At 53.3% G+C, this 19,880-nt stretch overlaps 6 protein-coding genes across 6 annotated transcripts; 5 read left to right on the top strand and 1 right to left on the bottom strand.

Annotated features, from left to right (window-relative positions):
* Positions 1–107: 107 nt before the first annotated feature.
* Z520_08115 (uncharacterized protein) lies at positions 108–1,327 on the top strand (the record flags this gene model as incomplete). The annotated part of the gene is made up of 4 exons (XM_016778612.1): positions 108–182; positions 242–726; positions 796–1,218; positions 1,270–1,327. 4 exons carry the CDS (start codon positions 108–110, stop codon positions 1,325–1,327), a joined length of 1,041 nt encoding a protein of 346 aa, XP_016630460.1.
* A 918-nt stretch (positions 1,328–2,245) lies between these two features.
* Positions 2,246–4,737, top strand: Z520_08114 (uncharacterized protein; the record flags this gene model as incomplete). Its single annotated transcript, XM_016778611.1, has 4 exons — positions 2,246–2,730; positions 2,815–2,847; positions 2,914–4,421; positions 4,586–4,737. 4 exons carry the CDS (start codon positions 2,246–2,248, stop codon positions 4,735–4,737), a joined length of 2,178 nt encoding a protein of 725 aa, XP_016630459.1.
* A 3,152-nt stretch (positions 4,738–7,889) lies between these two features.
* Z520_08113 (uncharacterized protein) lies at positions 7,890–9,695 on the top strand (the record flags this gene model as incomplete). The annotated part of the gene is made up of 1 exon (XM_016778610.1): positions 7,890–9,695. One exon carries the CDS (start codon positions 7,890–7,892, stop codon positions 9,693–9,695), a length of 1,806 nt encoding a protein of 601 aa, XP_016630458.1.
* A 579-nt stretch (positions 9,696–10,274) lies between these two features.
* Z520_08112 (uncharacterized protein) lies at positions 10,275–11,403 on the top strand (the record flags this gene model as incomplete). Its single annotated transcript, XM_016778609.1, has 2 exons — positions 10,275–10,769; positions 10,918–11,403. 2 exons carry the CDS (start codon positions 10,275–10,277, stop codon positions 11,401–11,403), a joined length of 981 nt encoding a protein of 326 aa, XP_016630457.1.
* A 2,455-nt stretch (positions 11,404–13,858) lies between these two features.
* Positions 13,859–15,178, bottom strand: Z520_08111 (uncharacterized protein; the record flags this gene model as incomplete). Its single annotated transcript, XM_016778608.1, has 1 exon — positions 13,859–15,178. The coding sequence occupies one exon, from the start codon at positions 15,176–15,178 to the stop codon at positions 13,859–13,861; it is 1,320 nt and encodes a 439-aa protein (XP_016630456.1).
* Positions 15,179–18,200: 3,022 nt separating this feature from the next.
* Z520_08110 (uncharacterized protein) lies at positions 18,201–18,584 on the top strand (the record flags this gene model as incomplete). The annotated part of the gene is made up of 1 exon (XM_016778607.1): positions 18,201–18,584. One exon carries the CDS (start codon positions 18,201–18,203, stop codon positions 18,582–18,584), a length of 384 nt encoding a protein of 127 aa, XP_016630455.1.
* Positions 18,585–19,880: the final 1,296 nt, after the last annotated feature.

The following is a 19,880-nucleotide window of genomic DNA, read 5'->3' as shown; positions in this document are numbered from 1 at the left end:
ACGCCATCCCCCAGGATCCCGCAAAGTGAAAAAGGACAATCAAAACCCTCATCAGATCCAATCTGCCCGTCTTTGTCCCATCTTGTCAGAAAGCCAAAAAGGCGGACATGGCTTCAACCCGACCAGAAGCCGGCGCCGGTGAAGCAAATCCAGAGGGCGACGAGTTGGAGATAGACTACGGGGTTCGTCACAATTTCTAGCTGCTGGTCTCGCTTTGCGCTCGCGCTAATGATGGCGGCAGTACGACACCGAGGATTCGGGCTTCGAGCAAGATTCTGTCTTGACACAGTCAGTCCGGTCGAGTATATATCAATACAAGGTCGAGAATGGCCGGACGTACCATGCGTATAAAGAGGGCCAATACTTTATGCCCAACGACTCGGCCGAGCACGAGCGACTAGAGTTGCAACACCGGGCAATGTTTCTTGCTGCTGGCGGCCAGCTCTTCTATTCACCTGTCAAGCGGCTCCAGAATGTCTTGGATTTGGGCACCGGCATTGGAACATGGGCCATTGATGTGGCTGACGCGCACCCCGAGGCCATCGTGGTAGGAGTAGACTTGAGTCCTATCCAGCCCACACTCGCGCCGCCAAACACCAAGTGGGAGATTGATGATGTCGAGGACGACTGGACATGGCCGCCAAACCATTTCGATCTCATATACAGCCAGTTCATGCTCAGCGGAAGTATCGCAAATTTTCAAAAGTATTTTCGACAGGCTTTTAGGTAAAACTCCACGCAACGTACCAATTCCAAAGCACACCTTGTCTCTAACGCGAGTTCCGTCTTGTGTAGACACTGCAGGCCCGGGGGCTACTTCGAGCTTCGCGATCTGGCCACATACCTTCGAAGCGACCACGCTCCGATTAGTCCAGACAACGCAGTTGACGAGTGGTGTCGTCTGATGCGACAAGGCATTGTCGGCATGGGGCGCAGGCTTGACCTAGACTTCGAGGAACTGGGAAACCTGATGCGCCAGGTGGGCTTCGTCGACGTGGTTGTCAGGCCGTTTAAGATCCCTATCGGTCGATGGCCGTCCGATCCCAGATTGAAGGAGGCAGGGTTGTATCAGCTGTACGCAATGCTGGAGGGCGTCGAGGCACTGACACTTGCCATCTTCACACGCTGTTTGGGCTGGGAGCCAGAACGTGTCCAAGTATTCCTTGCCGATGTAAGGAAAGAGTTTAAGGCGACGAAACGATATACTTACTGGCCATGGTACGTCAGTGGTCGAGTTCGAACTGACGAAGCTGACATGTCTTGCGACAGCGCCGTTATTTACGGCAGGAAGCCTGAAGCCGTAGCCTCAACAGGCTCTGCGCCGTGAGCGACTGCATCGGCGGGGCCCAGGCCAGATAAAGGTATCGTGTAAGGTCCAGTATCCGGGAACAGGTGTATTCCAAAATACGCTATTTCCAAAAACGATGGGTACCCATCCGGAGTTAGTATACTAAGTGCTCAACATCCGAGTGTTTTGCCGGCAGGCCATCATGTGGTGAAGGGAGTGGCTGTTTGGCAGTGCTGCGTCTAGCAAAGCGTGGATTTGCGGTGCTCCAGTAGACTCACTCCTGTAAAGATGCGACTGGGAGGGCGATTGGGATCCTGTGGTGAGGATGGGGTTTTTGAAAGCGAAAGAAAAAGGGCAACTAGCCCACGCTGTATGTACTAGCATACTAGTATGTACCTACTAGGTATCTAGGTATCCAGGTAGGTACCGACCGGATGTAGCAGTATTTGCTGGAAGCGCCAAGAAGCCCGCAAGGCTGTATTCAAGTTCGATGACTCCATGGTTTTTCACCCCAACATGACCTAAGGTAGCTCGGTAGGTAGTTGCAAGGCCACTCTTTTCTCCTCACAGTCAATACTCGCTTGATGCAGGATCACGTTGAGACGGTGTCTTGGAGCCTGTGTGACTGAGCGCATTGAATACTCCGATGCGCTTCCAGCCATTGCGATCTTGATTCGTTTCCTCTACCTATCTCTCCCCCATCTCAAACACGCGAAGAAGGACGTCAAGCAAATACACTCACCGCTCAGTGATCGGGCCACAGGGTCAACATCAAGTGCAATAACTAAAAATGGCGAGGCCTTGCACTCCTCGACGGCGTTGAAAAGACTAGGAATTTTACACCCTTCCACAACCTCCCAGGTTTGTGCGCCTTAGGCCCACCAACACTTCACTCTCGCTACTCGTAGCCCACGTCTATTCCTCTCCAAAATCTCTCTCCATCAAAAAAGGGAAAATATGGCACCCTCAACTCCACCGACGCTCTCGCCCTCTGCGTTCTTCACCACGCTTCTCCATCTAGTCAATCTCGAGCAAGACTCCGAGATCGCCGAGACATCCCTGCTCCTCTCGTCGACGGCGCCCACGACACTGTCTCGCGCGGGTCTCGCAATCCTCAACCTCTCGGTCCACTCCCTAAAGACCGGTCTGGGCGGTCGCAGTGTGGTTGAGCTCGGTCTCGATCCCGCGGTCGTGAGGAAGGACTCTAAAGGTGAGTTGCCCGAGCATGGCATTCGGACGGGGGATATCGTGCGGGTCGGAGAGACCCCGAAGGGCACGGCCAGGAAGAAAGAAGTCGCAGAGTTGAAAGGAAGGGGCGTTGAAGGCGTGGTGGTCAGGGTCGGCGACAGAGCTGTTTGGGTTGCGCTGGGCAAGGAGGGTGGTGGCACTGCTGGGGGAAGCGACAGTAATGTCGAAGAGGTACCGGATGGGAAACTGTGGCTGTAGGATTTTTCTCATACATTTCCCCTCGAAGTTTCTGAGGGTTCGCTACTGACAAAGGATTGATTTTTTCCTTCTTGATACAGGGTCAAACTTGCCAACGATGTCACTTACAAGAGGTGAGTTCTGTCTGCCACATGTGGCGCCCTCGATAACCAGTCATGGCTGACTGGCGGCGGCTCAAGAATGAATCAGACCCTAACCAGACTACTCAAGACACCCGAGTCGTCATACACGACGCTCCAGCGCGTCCTCCTGGGCCTTTCTTCCCCTGGGACAGCGGCAGCGGACTCGTCTGACTCGAGCTCGAGCGATATCACTTTCTTCGACCCGACGTTAAACCCGTCTCAACAAGATGCAATCCGCTTCGCCCTCTCCTCACCGGAGATCGCTCTCATCCACGGTCCGCCGGGGACTGGGAAGACGTACACCCTCATCGAACTCATTCTGCAGCTCCTCAAGCGCAATCAACGCGTGTTGGTGTGCGGACCCAGCAACATCAGCGTAGACAACATCGTCGAGCGTCTCTCTTTGACCTCCCCTGGTACACCGATCGTCCGCCTGGGTCATCCGGCCCGCCTCTTGCCAAGTGTCCTGAACCACTCGCTCGAAGTGTTGACGCGAACGAGCGAGGCTGCGGGGATCGTAAGCGACGTGCGCAAGGAAATGGACGCGAAGCAGGCGTCGATCCGCAAAACTCGCAATGGTCGTGAACGACGTGCAATTTACGCTGACCTGAAAGAGTTACGGAAGGAGTATCGTGAGCGGGAGGGGAGGTGTATAGATGGGCTGATGACAGGCAGCAAAGTCGTGCTGTCGACACTCCACGGTGCTGGGAGTTATCAAGTCCGCAACCAGGCGTTTGACGTCGTGGTGATTGACGAAGCGAGTCAAGCTCTTGAGCCACAATGCTGGATTCCGCTGATCTTCGGAGGACCAAACGTGAAAAAGCTAGTCTTGGCGGGCGACCATCTGCAGTTACCGCCAACGGTCAAGAGCGCAGATAACAAAGACACCAAGGAGGAAAAGAAAGCAAGAGTCAAAACTCTGGAGGAAGAACTAGCAAAGTTGTCTATCAAGGACGAAGAATTGAAGGCGGCGAAGAGTTGGTCCTTGGAAACAACCATGTTTGACCGGCTCTTGGCCAGATACGGGCCCAGGATCAAGAGGCTGCTCAATACGCAGTACCGAATGCATGAAAAGATAATGCGGTTCCCCAGCGACGAGCTCTATGAAGGGAAGCTTGTCGCGGCCGATGCTGTTAAATCCCGAGTGCTGAGAAATCTGGCATACGAAGTAAAAGAGACCGAAGACACCAACGAACCACTTGTGTTTTTCGACACGCAGGGAGGTGATTTTCCGGAGAAGACAGAAGACGACTCCGGTGGACAGATTCATAAATCGACCTTGCTGGGGGACAGTAAGTGCAATGAAATGGAAGCGGCTGTCGCTGCCATGCATGTGAAGAACCTGGTAGAAGCTGGCGTCAGGGACGAAGATATCGCAGTCGTCACACCTTACAACGCTCAGCTCGCTCTTCTAAGCTCCGTGCTCAAGGAAAAGTATCCAAATATCGAATTGGGCAGCGTGGATGGCTTTCAGGGCCGAGAAAAGGAAGCCGTCGTGGTCAGTCTGGTCAGAAGCAACGCTGAAAAGGAGGTGGGCTTCTTGGGTGAGAAAAGGAGATTGAACGGTAAGTCCAATCTCACTATACAGTCCTCGACTGCGTTCCGTGTACTTTTGCGTGTCTCCCCAAGACCAATGGTTGTTGGAACCTTGTTTTTGCGCCAATGCAAGTATCATGCAGGCGGGATCGAGTCTTCTGTATGCAGAGTGTCTGACAATTGCGGTCCCTAGTTGCAATGACCCGGCCAAAACGCCATTTGTGCGTGATTGGCGATTCAGAGACGGTTTCTCGAGGCAGCCCCTTTTTGAAGAGGTGGATGAAATTCTTGGAGGACCATGCTGATCTGAGATATCCAAACATTGAGGACTTGGAACTCGGGTAGCTTGCGTTTTGCACAACGGCCTGCAAGTTCGGAGATCTGCAAAGTCGGGCGCATGGCCTGGACCGTCAGAACCCGACGTTGGCAATTACCGCAAACGAACTTGTGCCAGTGCGAGGCAGGCCTGGTATTGGTTTGCTATCAGGGACATTTGAAACGCATACGAAGGGCCCTGGCCAGCCAGTTTCATGTTCGAAGTGACAGGTCTGACGTGGAATGTCCTCAACAAATAGAGCCTTGTTTGAAGGGCCATTGGCTGGTTGTAGCCCAAAGAGCTCCGTCGCAGCTGCATTTCCGATTTGACCACGCAATCAACAAGAGATTCGTCGATCAGCGACCTACCACTAAATTCACATCATTGGGCGCCTTGCGACCTCCATTGAATGTGTCTCTTCGTGAACGGAAAAGAACAGGCGTCAATACTATGGTAGTGGACCACGGAGCCCGTTGTTGCGACAGATCAATCAGGCCTCCACTGCAAACTTCGCCATGGAATCCCCAGTGAACACGTCGCGGGGCCGAAAATATAAATGTCTTCAAATTAAGGGTGGAGTTATCTGTTCTCAAGGCTCGTGGAGCGACCGGCAAACCGGCAAGACGCTAGTATACAGCTTCGATTGGCGCAAGGAAGCCAATGGAAGGAGAAAAGAAGGGATCGTGGTTTTTGTCGGCGAAATAGCCAGCATCACCACAACGAGGCGGCCAAAGAGCCAAGATAAGGGTTCGTTGCAACAACGTCAAACCGGGAAACGAGAAGGCCAATCAGGGTGGATTTCGCGCTTCTTCAGAGCAGACGCCCTACGCAAAGGGTCAGCAAAGTTCCTGTCAAGTTCCTGTTGAGAGTTCAGAGATTCCCTGCCATGAACGCCGATTAGCAACAAGCGGGTTCCTCCACGCCAGTCTCTCGTGGCGAAGCGGACATACCGCCGATTCCCTGACCTTGCGCAAGACCAGGAATTCCTGACCAGCCTTACCGTATCTTATTCCGTGTTCACCGAGCACGTTTTGATAACTATGCCGATGGGATTTTTGGGTTTAATGTCGGCTGGCCGTTTCTGGCGCGATTTCCGGTGCGCTCCAGAGAGAGAGACATGTTTCTGTCCCAGACTACCCTCCAAGTTCGCTTGTATGATTCCGAAACAGCGACGTGAGCAGCTTCCCATGCGTGACCTCAATGGTAAACGGGTATTTCCGCGCTAGAAATGACTTGCATCGCTGCATGGCGCAGGGGTAGTCAGGTTGAATCCAATGGATTGAGCAGAATGGGAAAGGGTGGGCTGGCCAGCTTGGAGGATGCCGGTGAAGTAGTCATGCTCGACAGGGTATAGTTGGCGGGGGTAGCGTCCGACCAGGTGGTCGCACTTGTTTCTCTGTGACCCTCCTCCTTCATGGTCCGTTTCTTTCAGCTTCCCGGAGTCTCCGTGGTATGTTTGTAGAACGTAGGGGGCTCAGCGCGTAGATGGGAGGAGGATCGTGCGGTGAGATGGTTAGGTGCCACGACAGCTGCGGGAGCGCACGAACTGCTGCTGACCAGTCAGGAGGGAGAACAAGCCAATATCGGCTGCCGCCAACCGGCACTGCAGGATGTCGATAGTTCGTTAGTGGGATGGAGAAGAATGGTGGAGGGCGATGGAGGGAGCGCCGGCGGATGATGGTTGGTCGGGGTTCGGCAGGTGACTTTTTTCCCGCGAGAGACAATTGTAGATTACCTATTGTAAATTGTTTCCGTTGGCACAGGTATGGACTCGGGTCTCGTACTCGTGGGTAGGTAGGAGGTAGGGGAGCAAACGTGGCTCGGTGGATGCAACGCCATCCTTGAAGTGTGCGGCGAGGAAAATCCCCTAGTTGCGCAGTAGCTGATAGCTGGGGTAGTACCTCGTACCTAGTCTACCTAATACTAGGTAGGTAGATATCTAACAGGTAGTTGGATGGAGGTGCTCACTGCTGAGAAGGGGGAATCCTTGGGCAATCCCCGGTAGAGAAGCAGGCAACGATCAGGGCAGTCTAGTAGAGGCCTAGTGGCGCCTAGTCAAGCCTAGTGAGCCCCTCCAAGGCTAACGAATGAGTGCCCGGGCCCCATTGACGGCTCTCTATCGCTACTGGTCCACGGCCCGCCAGCCTTGAAGTCCTTGACGCCCACATTTCCTCTTTCTTGCCTCCTGGCTCACTCTGCTTCACACCCACTTCCATCCCAGTCTCCATCAGCAAACCACCTGCCCCTCCATTGCGCCGCCCCAGCTCTATCTCCTGCGCCCAAATCATCATCTTTTCTCTGTTGCTGAAACAGGAACAGGAACAGAAAGAGAATGACTGTTGCGAGCACACCGGGCCAAGTGGGACACTGCCAGCTGTCATTCTAGGCTCCGCGGGTCACTGTCACACTTGCTTCTTCTGACCTGACACTTGTTTCTTTTTACCCTTCAGAGGGCTTGAGGCTTGAAGCTTGCGATGGCAGTGCGGGTCGAAGCGATGCCGAAACCAACACCAAGTCTGTGATCTACAAGGATACGGGCTACACACCAAGACTCTGCTGTCTTGCGCATCCAAAAGTCTGTTGTTCAAGCGAGGGCCAGAGCTGTCTTCTTTCTCTTCAAAGCCGCTTCCCGGCCCTCATTTACCATCTGCAACTCTGCAACTCTGCAATTCTGCGACTTTGCACCTCTTGTTTCGCCCCATTGTCCGTCTCGAGTCTGCCTTACCTTCGGTTTCCGGGCGCCGTGTCTGTCTTCCAACTTCCTGGTCGCTCCTTCATAAGGTCATCCATTGGCCCTGGGTTCTTCAGGCCCACTGTTCCTTCTCACCACCACCTCGTCTCACTGGTGTCGTCGCCTTATCTAGATATACTTTTGGTCTTAATCTTAATCTTCCAGAAAACCTGTGGTAGCCTTACAGACGTCCAAAAGTTCGGAGTGAGACAGTTGTCGCGACTGACGTACCGCTGACAGATGCTATCGTGCCACTCTTGCGACCGCCTGGGATAGCACTCATCGAGGCGACTGTCCCGATGTCTGTTGACACCCTGTGAAGCGGGCACATTTCAAGCCAGGAGGCATCAGCATGATGCGACACCCTCAAGAGTCATTCGCCCAGTGCTGATGCTGTGTGGTCGGTGATCTCTGGGAGGTAGTATTCGCTCAGACTCGCAATTTCGCGACATGCCGTCTCCGAACCACAAAGCCAAAGGATCCGGATCTTTATCCGTACCCATCACAGGAGCTGCTCTGCGCCGTGGCGACCTGAAGATATCTGATCCAATTCCTTTCGATGAGTCCGGAGCCTTCAGCGGCGCTAGCACCGTGCCACACGCCAGACATCCTTCGGGACAGCGACAATACGACACCACATGGCCACGGGCAAGTACCGCAACGCAAGATACCCATGTGCGACATGTCAGTGATGTCCCGCCACACCCGCGCGCTCGAACCTCTGCTGGGCCATCACTGATTCCGAGCTCAATGTCTTCCATTCCTTCAAAGGCATCATTGCACCAGAAGAAACCCAGTGGATTGCGCGCAACTCTTAAGCGCATGTTCTCGAGCAAGAAACACAGATCCGTGCCTACTGATACAAGTGGGTTCCATTACGGCGACTCTGGGCATCTCAAACCCGTCACAGAGCAACCAGTGCGAACACGACTGGACTCGGCTCCCCCATTCGGAGCAGAAACAACCTTGCGAGGCGCTGCGCTGACCTCGCATTCCACCACGTATCCGCAGTTTGAAGCTGTCCACCAGAGCTTACCGCCACCTCCGCGGCGCGGGCGCCGCAACACATTACCTAGCCTGGTCTTCAGTGACATACAGTCGAGTCTCGTGCCGGCAATTGTTGATTGGCCTGCACCACAATCGGCTTCCGTGGAACAGAGGGCAAAAGAAGACTGTGTCTCGGACGGTCAGTTCAAGCGGCGATCTAGGAGCGCCGATGCACTCAACGAACTTCTCCATCAAGGTGCCGCTCAGCGCCCTTCCACTCGTGATCGAGCAGGTGAAATCGCTTACTGGCGCAATAGTGCCATCCAAAACCCTGTGCCCGTATACAGTGGCCAGTCGATATCGGTAGATCCCACACACGTCTTGGGGCCAGACAGTGCCGTGGCGGTATCGGAGCACGATCGTTCCACCGTGGACCCCATGCAGACTTTTGACTTTGGCCTCGGAAGTCCGGGGCGAGACGAGATCGGACTAGAGCAGAGGGTCAATACTCTGGAGATCAAGCTCTTCGATTTTGAATTTGCATTGGCCAAGCTCCAAGGCAACGACCTGCCGAATCCAAGGTTGAATCCAAGACCGTTCAGCCGAGGCTCCGTACGCGACATATTCCAGCAGAATAGAACGAGCTTGACGTTGGCAAGCAGTTCGTCGAATGATTTGAGCCACTATTCCTCCGGCGGAGTCCAGGACTTTACTTTCTTGTCTTCTCCTGGAGAGTCTCCCATGCCTTCTCCAGAGATCGACGATGTGTTTAACCCTCAAAGAGCAAGTAAAGCCACGACTGCAACGATCAGGCCTCTAACTGCAAGGCGAAGGTCGCCGAGACGTTCGCGGGGAACTTCGCCGTCCTCGATTCATATTCCTGCTGATAAGTTCGAAGCTCTGCTGGAAATGATGAAAGAAGAAAAAGCGGCTCGACAAAAACTGGAAGAGCAGGTACACGAACTCCAGAAGGAAATGAACAGCCTGAGGACTTCGACTCCCATCTACGCAACGATCAGGGAACCATATCCCACGCCTAGTCCTGAGTCAAACCAGAACTTGACTGGCACACCACCTCGCATGAAAACCCTGCATCGAACACATCCATTTCATCTAGACCATCCTTTACCGCAGGAAATTTCTCGTTTTAGTGGGACAGAAGATTCGGATGTGGAGGAAGGGTTTGAGGACGTGTATGAAACGCCGCGGGAGGAGCAACGTGATACATTTGAGACGGCAAGGGATACGCAGCAGGTGGCTGTTATATGAGCGGCGACTGATGTTTGTGTTCACTCATTGCATTTCACACGCAAACGGCTTCTTTATTGGCCCTTGTGGGGAACTTTTTCTCTGATATTCGGCATTGGGAGGCGAAATATGGCTCTTCCAGCCTTGTTTGGACAGCCGCGTTCGATTATGAGGGGCTTTACCCTGGGGAAGCTGTTTGCACGAGATACCCATACAGATGTGATGAAGCTCTCAAGAGTAGAGCGAGGCAACAGTGTTTATGTATGAATATATACGGCCTGAAGAGTGGCGATTTGTTTGAATAACAGAAACAGTTCGAAACAATTAGGCGGTATTGCCTCGTGCTTCATGGCATTCGGCGTGAAAGAGCCTCAGGCCAGAGACCAACTCCAGTCGCGCGTTTAGAGCCGCAAGGCTGTGAGGCTGAAGTCAAATCTCGCCAAGCGGAACCCCATTGGGTGCCATGCTCAAGGTCCGCAGCTTCAGACGCACTGAGAGCAGCGAATTCTCGACTTCCCTTGCAGCCAGCCACGATGGCTTGATCTTCTCTCGTTGCTTGTTCTTTCAACATTTATTGGTTAACGGTGAGTGTCCTGCAAGATGTCTACCTCTCTAACGCATCTCCTCCCTCCTACACCGGCTCAACCCTCCAGCAAAGCCCGGCTACTCACGCCAACCACCCATCCCATCCCTGTGCTCTCCTCCTCACTCGCGAGACGCTTCAGCTACATCCACACCGCTCTGGTTCCATTATATTACTACCTCCGCGCGTCGGCACTTGTCGCCGATCCCTCCAACACTTTACTGAGCGACCTGGGCGTTGTTGCTACGTTACAATGCCTATTCTGTGCGATCTGCTTACCACCGGCCGGGTCCTGGGTGTCGGGTACACCAGGTGGCCCTATTGTTGAGGGCACGGCAAGTTCAGCAGCACAGAAGAGCCCAAAGAGTCCTAAGCTGTCTGGAGCCGGGGGAGCTGGGAGCCTGCGGAAGAAAACCCTCGGAGCAGGTATCGGCAAAAGCCATGGTCATGGTGCTGGGAAGGGAGGTGCAGGAGCGGCAGCCGGAGAAGGGGGCTGGGGTGCGAGGATCATGGTGAGTCTTTTCTTCACCTGTACAATTACAATGTCCGTCTTGTGGTGACTCGCGGGTCAACAATCGATACTCCTGCTACCCCTTTCCAACATCTACGGCCTCCTACGGTTCTTCGAGGTTGGACTGCTGACGCTCTGGCGAGGTACAGCCCACATTCTTCTCCCTGATCCTAACGCTCACTCTCCCACCTCTCCCGCTCGGCTTAATCGCCCTCGTCCTCGGCGCGCCATTGTACCCGACCTCGCTGCTCCCCCTCACACTCCTCCTCTCAGTGCACGTCTCGCTGCTCGGCTTCCTGCCACTGTTCTACACCCACGGCGTCTCCTCCCTCGCCTGGCGCGACGTCGCGGCCGCGTGGCTCCCGTTCGACTCAGCAGGTGTATGGGGAGCAACCGTGGGAAGCTTTGTGGGCGGATGGGTGGGCGCCATTCCGATGGCGCTGGACTGGGACCGCGAGTGGCAGAAATGGCCTTGCACGGTTATTTGGGGCGTGGTTATGGGGTGGACGATTGGTAGGGCTATTACAAATGGATTGGGATGGGGCGTCGGGAAGAGAATCGATTTGAGCGAGAAGGAGGAACCTGAACCGGCTTCAGAGGAGAATATCAAGCGGGAACTGGACAAGACGGAGTGAGCAAGCAAGTCGAAACAAGACTACTTCTCGAAGATGGAGTCGGAGGATGACGCAAGATCAAAAGATCGACCACCGGCGCAGAAAGAGATACACAAGACCCTGTGCGAGGGCCATGACCACAAGTTTCAACCACGACGGTGCTCTTCAATCCCAAGGACGTCGGTCTTCTTCTGATCACAGACCCTGCGAAGGATTGGCCGGCATCATGACTTGTGCCAGGTCGATTCATCTTGGTCGCAGCACCACGCAAAAGGTCTTGCCCGTACTGAGCACGTTGGGGAACCATAGTCCACGTACGGTGTACATGGACTTCAATCCTCTCGGAGGCAGTTAGGCGCATCAACTCGAACGGAACCTCCCCGCGGCAGTCCCCTTCACCCAAGGATCAAGGAACGAAGGGGAAGCGAAGGACATATAGCAAGATTGGAGAGGCAAACGAGTACGCACCGGCACTGGCACCAGCAGTGGTGGGCTTGAGCCCGGGGTATGGATATGGACATGGACATGGGAATGCGATAAGGAAAACAAGGAAAAGAGAAACAAGGTACCCTTTCAATCTCCCACTGCAAAGTGCAAACAAGGGAGGGCTTCGAAGCGGCTGTCTCCACCGGCAGAAGTGACTTGGTTATACGAAGACAGGAACGTCAAAGTGCCGCAACAGGATGGGACGAATGCAAGGGGACGATTACGATTACTCCTCGCTTGACGAGGTCAGGCAGGAAGGGAGGAAGCGCACCGGGGGCACGTACTCATACAGAGGCGTGTAGGATCAGCGTCAAGGGAGAGCTCGGAGGAACCAAGCACTGGTTATCATCAGGTGATGCGCATTACGAGCGATGAGGCACTGCATTCGTCGTTCGGCAATTGTTCCCTGGGTACTACCTAGGTAATAGTGCGTTTACCACAGGTACAAGAACAGCTACAGGAACCGACCTGGGATGGGAATACGTCCTCCGTACCGTGTTCGCAGTATCAGTACCGAGTACCTGCAGATACCTAGGTACTCACCAGAGGCGTCTGAAAGGTTCCTCGGTGGAAGCGAGATTGCCACCCATGCTTTTATGGTCTCTGTCGCGCATCCCCCCTCCTATGCACCTGTTCTCCTACCCGCAGTCCATTCCTGCACAAAGTAGTAAGGTACCTACCGAGCCTACCTACCTATGTACGAGGGTTATAATGATATGGATCAGTGTCGGAAGCGCGAAGATACCCTACCCTTTCCACCCGCTCCTTCATTCCTCGAAAGACATGTCTTGCCCCTCCTTCTCGGCGCGGAGAATGGCGGGCAACATGCTGCACGGAATGCAATGCGATGAAATAGAGTTAGCATACAACAGGACAGGACAGGAACACGGTCAAGATCCAGGATAGGTATAAAAGGGACCAGAACAAGGAAAAACGGGACCCAGGCAAATCTTACCTTCCGAACAATTGCGGGGGAGAGAAAAGCCTACCTAACTACCGAGCTACCTACCTAAGGTACCTAGGTAGGGCATCCAAACACGCGTACAAGGGCGATGATCACCTGCGAACACTCTATTATGTATGTAATCTATCTGCAGGGACTGTCGCTTTGACTAAAAGAGAGGCGGGGAAACTTGACTTTTTTGGATCTAAAAAGCAGGGAAAACCTCGAAAGTCTAACATTGTTCTTCGGGGCAAGTCAAATCCTTCCCAACCTTGGAAACTTTATAGATAGATGGATGGATGGGCGGATAGGTGGATGGCCATCCGATGGACAGAGAAAGTGCGATAGTTTAGGATGTCAAAAGTTAATACAGCGAAGACTTCAACCTCCGATGATCTTCTCAAGGGTCCAGGAAAGCCGTTCATTTTCATTTCGGGTTGTCTATTCGAAATAAACTCTCTTTCTCGGTCTGTTCAAGTCCTTGAACAAGGCAAGATTCTCAATCCAAGGTTTCGGATTCGGCTGTCTTCATGCGGGCCGCAGCGCGCTTCAATCATCATCAGTGATCATCACCCTTTTTTGAGTTTCTCCCCTCTTTCTCTCTTCCTCCTGCCGAACAAAAAAACCCATTGGCACCAGTCCAACGAATACTGCTTGTTTGCGGATTTCCTTTCATTCCCGACTCCAAGGCGGATCTCTGACTAAAGTAGGACTTAGTGTTACATGGCAAAATGCGTTTGTTGCTCAGCTCCGTCATCTCCAAGAAATATGCCCGCCCCAGTTGATTTGTGTGTCAATTTTGAAAACGTCCCCTGACAACGCCGTCGCTATGCAAGATATTGCACCGCACCACATGAGTAAACAAAAAAGAGAGCCATTGCCGTAAATGAGAGTATGGTAAAGTCTGAGACTTAAATGGTATGAGTCGTTCGGGAATCAGCTTGGTCATCAGCATCTGGGTTGATATTACAACTCTTCTGTAGAGTGGTTGTGACATGGTCGCTTGCGTTTCCTTCCTGTTTTCCTGTCGTCAACAATCACAGCCTCCTAAGCTGCCTGCTGAATAGGTGTCCTTCCAATTCGATGGTTGCCCGTCGCAGAACTAAAGAACCTCGCCATCACACTGCCTACTCCGGATTCCGACTTGACCTTTTTGGCTGGCTGTTGGCTTTCGCCTTGGAAGCTTGTCTGATGACCTTTGAGGCTGGGCCGCGATGCCGAAACAGTCTTGCCATATGTACTGTGGTATGACGCATCAGGGCTCTGGGTCAGATCAACCACCACAATACTGTCGTCGATGTTTGACGACGCAGTGTATGGAGTACCTCGAGAAGTGGGTGCGAGAGAGGAAGACCGAGAGCGTGATGATGGAGCCAGTGAGGAGGACCGGGAACTGCTGTGGCTGTGCACCGTGCCAGGTCTGCCGGAGGAAACAAGAGGCGGAAGATCACGAAGGGACGGCGGTGACACCGACCGAGTGTTGGCGTGATGGCGGAATGGCGATGGCCATCGTCGATGGCTGGGAGCTGGTAATGACAACGAACTGTTGTTGGCCTTGTGTCTTGCATATCGACCACTAGCCAAGTCCTCATCAACGTAGCAAGCGGGAGAATCGTAAACCCCGACCGCTCTTGGTGGCGGCGTTGCAACAACGGGCTGGGCCGGCTCCTTGCGAGTCAGAGGTGGTACGGACATTGTTGAGTCATAAGAGGTCTGATGAGAGTGCCAGTGGCGGTGGCTGCTGGTGAGTTCTGCTTCTTCTTGCTGGAGCTCCATCTGGAAGCGGATAGGAGCGAGGAATGGCTCAAAATGGTCAAACAAGTCCTGTTCCGTCACTCGAGTGTCGAAGTCAAGCAGGTACAGGAGTTGTCTCTCCATCAGATTCACCTCTGCCAGTCCGAATCCGAAACCCTCGTAACCCTTCACCGTTGTATATCTTGCCCAGTGCTTGTTCTTCGGGCTTGAATCATTCAAGTTCTTCGCAGCCAAGATCAAGGAGGCGAGGAAGATCCGGTGAACAGTGCACCTCATTCCCTTTGCGACAGGTGGCAGTCTTGATCGGAGACGGGCAAGGTAGACCAGGGAGGTCATCAAAGTTGGCACTTGAACAGCAGACCGGTGGACTAGAGAGCTGATGAACTGTTCAAGACTCGGTAGAGGGGCTGGAGCGGGCTCTGCTGAGGATGAATGAGGCGGGGTCGACGGGGGAGTAGGCAATGACTCTGCTGAAGGCAGCGGCTCTGGATCACATCGGATGACCTGTGAGGCTTGCTTTGCAAGGTGCTGAACCATGTAGGTCCGTACAGGTTGGCGAACGAATTCCTCCAACGCAGCCCTGTTCTGGGCCAAGGTGTATTTGGAGTCCATGATGGGATTTGTTCGTGATGGATTGTTTGACCTTGAAGGCGAAGAGATGAAGGGAGTGTCTTGAGATGAGGCAGCGTCCACGGGTTTATGGACTGTCTTCAGAATTCTCTCAGAGTGGTTTCAAGGGCTGGTTACGTAGCGAGTGGACTGAAGTGAAGTGACAGGCCTTTGACACAAGCGGGGAGTTGGTATCCAAGATATTAAGTGTAGACCTTTTTTCACCTGGCCAGCAGGAAGAGATTCAAAATGCACAAGCTTGTGGCCTGTGGGATATATCGAATTATTGGTGGTCCCAGGCGCGGCCCAGGGATGCAGCTCCTGATGTTTGAGAGAGAGTCTCGTAGTATCCAAGCGAGTCGTTCTCCTGAAAAGGTGCACCCGAAGTTGATGTAGCAAATGCAGGAGAGTGGGTGTGGTCTCTGCAGCTAGTGGATAGGCGGACGATAAACTCCAGGTACGGAGCACAGATTTGGCGGATGGCTTGGAGCTGCACCGTTGGAGGGTGTTAGGGTTTTTTTCTTGCTTCGTGGATGGCGGCAGGCAAGGATTGTTCGGGTTGTCAGGGGTTGGAACCTGGAGCAGCGGACAGTGTGTCGTTCCCTCGGCTTGTCTGGCTTTGAGGAGGACTAGGGTGCAGTTTGGGGTAGGATGCGAGCTCGAGGAGGCTTGGGAGGCTTGGGAGGCTTGAGAGAGGTGGGGAGGCCGGCCCCAGAAGTATCAGGGTAGTGCGACAGGGGGTTTGGGAAGCTGGTGAGAGCTCAAGCTCAAGCCTTCGACACTGACGAAGGTGAGGATTCCGGATGGAGGGGAGAAAGAAGAGGTGAGCTGAGCTGAGGTAGCGATGAGAAGGTGGTTTTTATGAATCTGATTGAGAGCCTGAATCTGAATCAGAAGTGCATTGCCACAACACCTGTTATAGATTGAATGGGCGCTTGCACAGACCCTGAATGGTCACAGACTCACAGCTACAGGATGCGGCCAGGTATCCAGGGCCAGTGGCTAGAATCGCAGGCGAGTTGGCGAGATGGTTCCTTGTTTCGGCCAGTGCTGGCGGCTGGCAAATTGAGCCTGTGGATTGGGCCGCGGCTTGCACAACTGGGGTCGGAGCGACTGCACGATGCACACGCTTTTTTTGCTATGGGGTTGGGATGTGCACTGGGCTTTTTATTCCCGATGGGCCTTGACGGAGTTGGATCCTGTGGAGGCTTTCATCTCGTGTCGCGCGTGTCCTCCTTGCTGAGGTCTCAATGACCACTGACCATGGCACTGACCACTAGTGCATCCAATGACCAATTCAGTTGACTTTTCCACATACATAACCGTGAAAGCGTAAAAGCAGGGAGAAAGGGGGAAGGGATGGATGCACGGATAGGAAGTGATGGGCATTGGGCATACTTTGGAAGGCTGCTAGGGAGCTGCATGGGATGGCGACATGCCGCAGCAGGGTACCAAAACTCTACGAGTATCTTAGCTCGCCATCGACAGGCACCCAATCGACCTTTCTTTTTGGGTACCAATTGGCTAGTTCGGAGAGTGCGGGCACCCAGCGGGAGTACCAGGCAGAATAGGTGTTCGGAGTGCCCACCACCACACGACATAAGACACTCTCCCGCCCTGCCTTGGCACTGCCAAATGCCGATCCAGCTACTATCTGCCATCTGTCAAGTGGTTATTTGGCCTTCCTTGCAGCTTATTGCCTTTTCTCCCTTTGCCCCATTACGCTTTACGAGAGACATTCAGCTCTCTATTGCCCTAAAGTACGGTACGGAGTACCCTGCCTCGGCATTGTAGCTAATTTACGAAATGTTGGTCAATCATCTCGTATCTTCCAACCCTCATCTCTCAGTCCTGCCTCACTCCCTCACTTGACTTCACTCCCTCCCGAGTCCGTGAAGGCGCTCGTGTCCATCCCCCACCCTACCATTGTCCAAAATTGGCCACTTGACACGCCCTTGTGGCCAAGGGCTGCTACCCTGGGCCATCGATTGGCTGACAGGTCGAGACACCCGCCTGACACGTCTGATACACTTTTAGGCAGCCCCTGCACGTCCCCCCTCGACGCGCTTCAGGGGTTTCTCTCTCGCGTAATCGCACCGACCAGTCGCTTAACGCACATCATCCGTTCGCGGTATCACTTCTTTGGCTCGTCCGGTGACTGGTGAAACACGGCCCTCCATCTGGCATCTGCAAATGTTCTCGCCTCAGGACGCGCGACTCGTGTCCTCTGGCCTCAAGCCACTCCAGCCCACTGCAGTCCACGCCCGTCTCAGTTTCTTTGTCCCGCCTTCCGAATACCACATGCTCTGACCTCCTGACAGTCTCACAATCCCTTCCATATCCTGCATCCGTCCCCTAGTTGCCACGATTGCTGCCGCAGATCACAAACCTGAAAAGGCACAGCCACGACATGTCCACCTGCCTGTAATGTACTTCCCCGTGACCAGCGACTCGCCGTGCTCCTCTCATCTTCTGCCACCACTACCTTGTTAGCCAATCGTCCATAGGACTGTCAGCAGACACGCAATGCTGAGGCATGAGGATATCGCAATCAATGATTTTTCCAATGTTCAAACCTGGTGAGAGCACTTGTTCCAATCTTAGAACAGACTGTCCCTCTATGGTGCGTTAGAGCTCTTTTTGACAGCACTGGGCAGCCAAACATGGCCACCGCCCACTTATCAATTGACTGAAAATGCATCGATGTCATTTCGCAAGCGAAGAATAGCCTCTGGAGATGTGTAAGTTGTGCTTGCCTACTACCGGCCATTGTTGTGAAATGTGTTGCGACACAACCCGACGGAAATGGCTTCCGAATCCATGATGATGAAATGATGATTTGAATTCAACACAGATTCCATTTGGACTAATTCAAATACAATGGAATCGAGCCTGTCAAGAGTTTCTAACAGAACTAGGACTACCTGTATAGCCACAGCGAGCACTAGGCGCGTTTCGTTGGCCATCTTCTCAGTCAGAACCTCCTCCTCACTCGACTAGACTTACACGTCTCGCATCCGACAGCATGACCACCTATTTCCAGGCATCAGCGGCATGGCGGACTCGCCTGACTTCAGCTGCAAGCGTTCGTCATTGCATCTCCGGGTTCTCCCACCCAAAAGTTGGATCTCCTCGTCATCCCTTGCCCTCACATCGAGGTGTTACAACCGTCGTCGATCAGACCAAGCACGACAACAATCCTGACCAAGATAAGCGTGCTGAGCACGTAAAGGCCGGGAAAAGCGCAACGTCGAGTGAAGGCAGAGGCCACCCAGCGAAGCAGCCAGATCCGCAGAAGCCTCCGGAACGGTCCACTGGTTTTGAGACTGAAGGTCCTGACGGCAAATCTGGCGAAGGAAAGGATACTGGCGGTGTGCATAAACAGGAAAAGCCAGAGTTGACACCATAGGGCTTCGTGTGGCACTTCTTTGAGTCATGTTTGACAGCACATGCAGAGGACGATAATATGCCTGTAAAATTGGTGCCATGACAAGCCTCTACTTAATGACGAAAGCTACCTATGGTGTCTGAAGTACCCCGTACAGAATAGATACATGACACGTGGACATAGTTACGAGAGAATGGGGGGCTGCTCTGGGTCATGCACTCTGGATGCCTGTACATAGCAGGCCCCGTTCTAGCTCATCGCCATCCTGCATCACTGTGGGATGCACAGAAGAACAAAAGACTAGTGGGCATAAGAACAGTGGGGGGAGAACAACCATCTGAATCACATTCGAACAACGTGCCCGACGAACTGTTGATCATAACCCCTATTCAGCCTCCTTGTGTTGAAACTATCTCAGCTTGCATGAGACACGGCCTTGGCCAAAGAAGGGCAGTTGACCATCCTTCTGGCTGTGGGGTGGAACAGCAAACGAAACTATCCGCGGTGTTTCGCCAGACCCATTTCACTCAAAAAAGGTGGGCGCGGGGAGAGCGAGAAAAATGGGTGGCGATGACACTCCAACACATCTAATAAATGGGCTGAGGCTGAGGCTGGTGCAAAAGGCTAGTAGGCCGTGCCACACCTCACCAGCTGAGAGTGTCCATGTCATCACACCCTTTTACTGCCTGGTGCCATTGTACCAGCTGATGAAGAAATGTCCTTGTGATTTGATCATTACACCTGCTATGCACCTATAGGTACCTAGGTATGTACGTGAGATGAACAATATTGAACATGGCAAGGTATCTGAAGTAGGCTCGAACGATCCCGCCGGACGGATAAGGTTTCCTTGCTGCGAGCACGCCGGTGAAACCGTTGAGCTCCCTCGTGGTTTCAAGTTCATCTCAGGTGTACCTAATCGGGTAGAAAGCTTGTGATAGAATATCATCACCGCACCTATTGAAGTAGTATTTGATCGTTTCACGATGACCCCATACAGGACCTCGTATTGTGCCTGCCGTGAAATCTCTGTTAGGCAAAAGCAGACTCTCTCTCAGGACCTAGAAATACTACTCAAAGAACCGAGTGGTCCCTCTGTGGGGTTTCGAAGATAGGGGTTGTAATACTATGGGCCGACTTCCATGCACATCTGGAGACCACTGCCTCACCGCTAGGAGCAGAACCAAAAGTAAGCCCCGTCAGTAGCTGAGAGTATGGAGGGAACAACTACAACCAAGGATCCATCGGCAGAAGAAGCCGTGCATGAGAGACCAAGTTGTAAGGCATAACAATAGTTGGTCCACATGGGCTCTCGGT

Source organism: Fonsecaea multimorphosa, assembly GCF_000836435.1.
Source record: "Fonsecaea multimorphosa CBS 102226 unplaced genomic scaffold supercont1.17, whole genome shotgun sequence".
Classification (NCBI taxonomy): Eukaryota; Fungi; Ascomycota; class Eurotiomycetes; order Chaetothyriales; family Herpotrichiellaceae; genus Fonsecaea; species Fonsecaea multimorphosa.
This window is presented reverse-complemented; position numbering and strand designations above follow the sequence as displayed.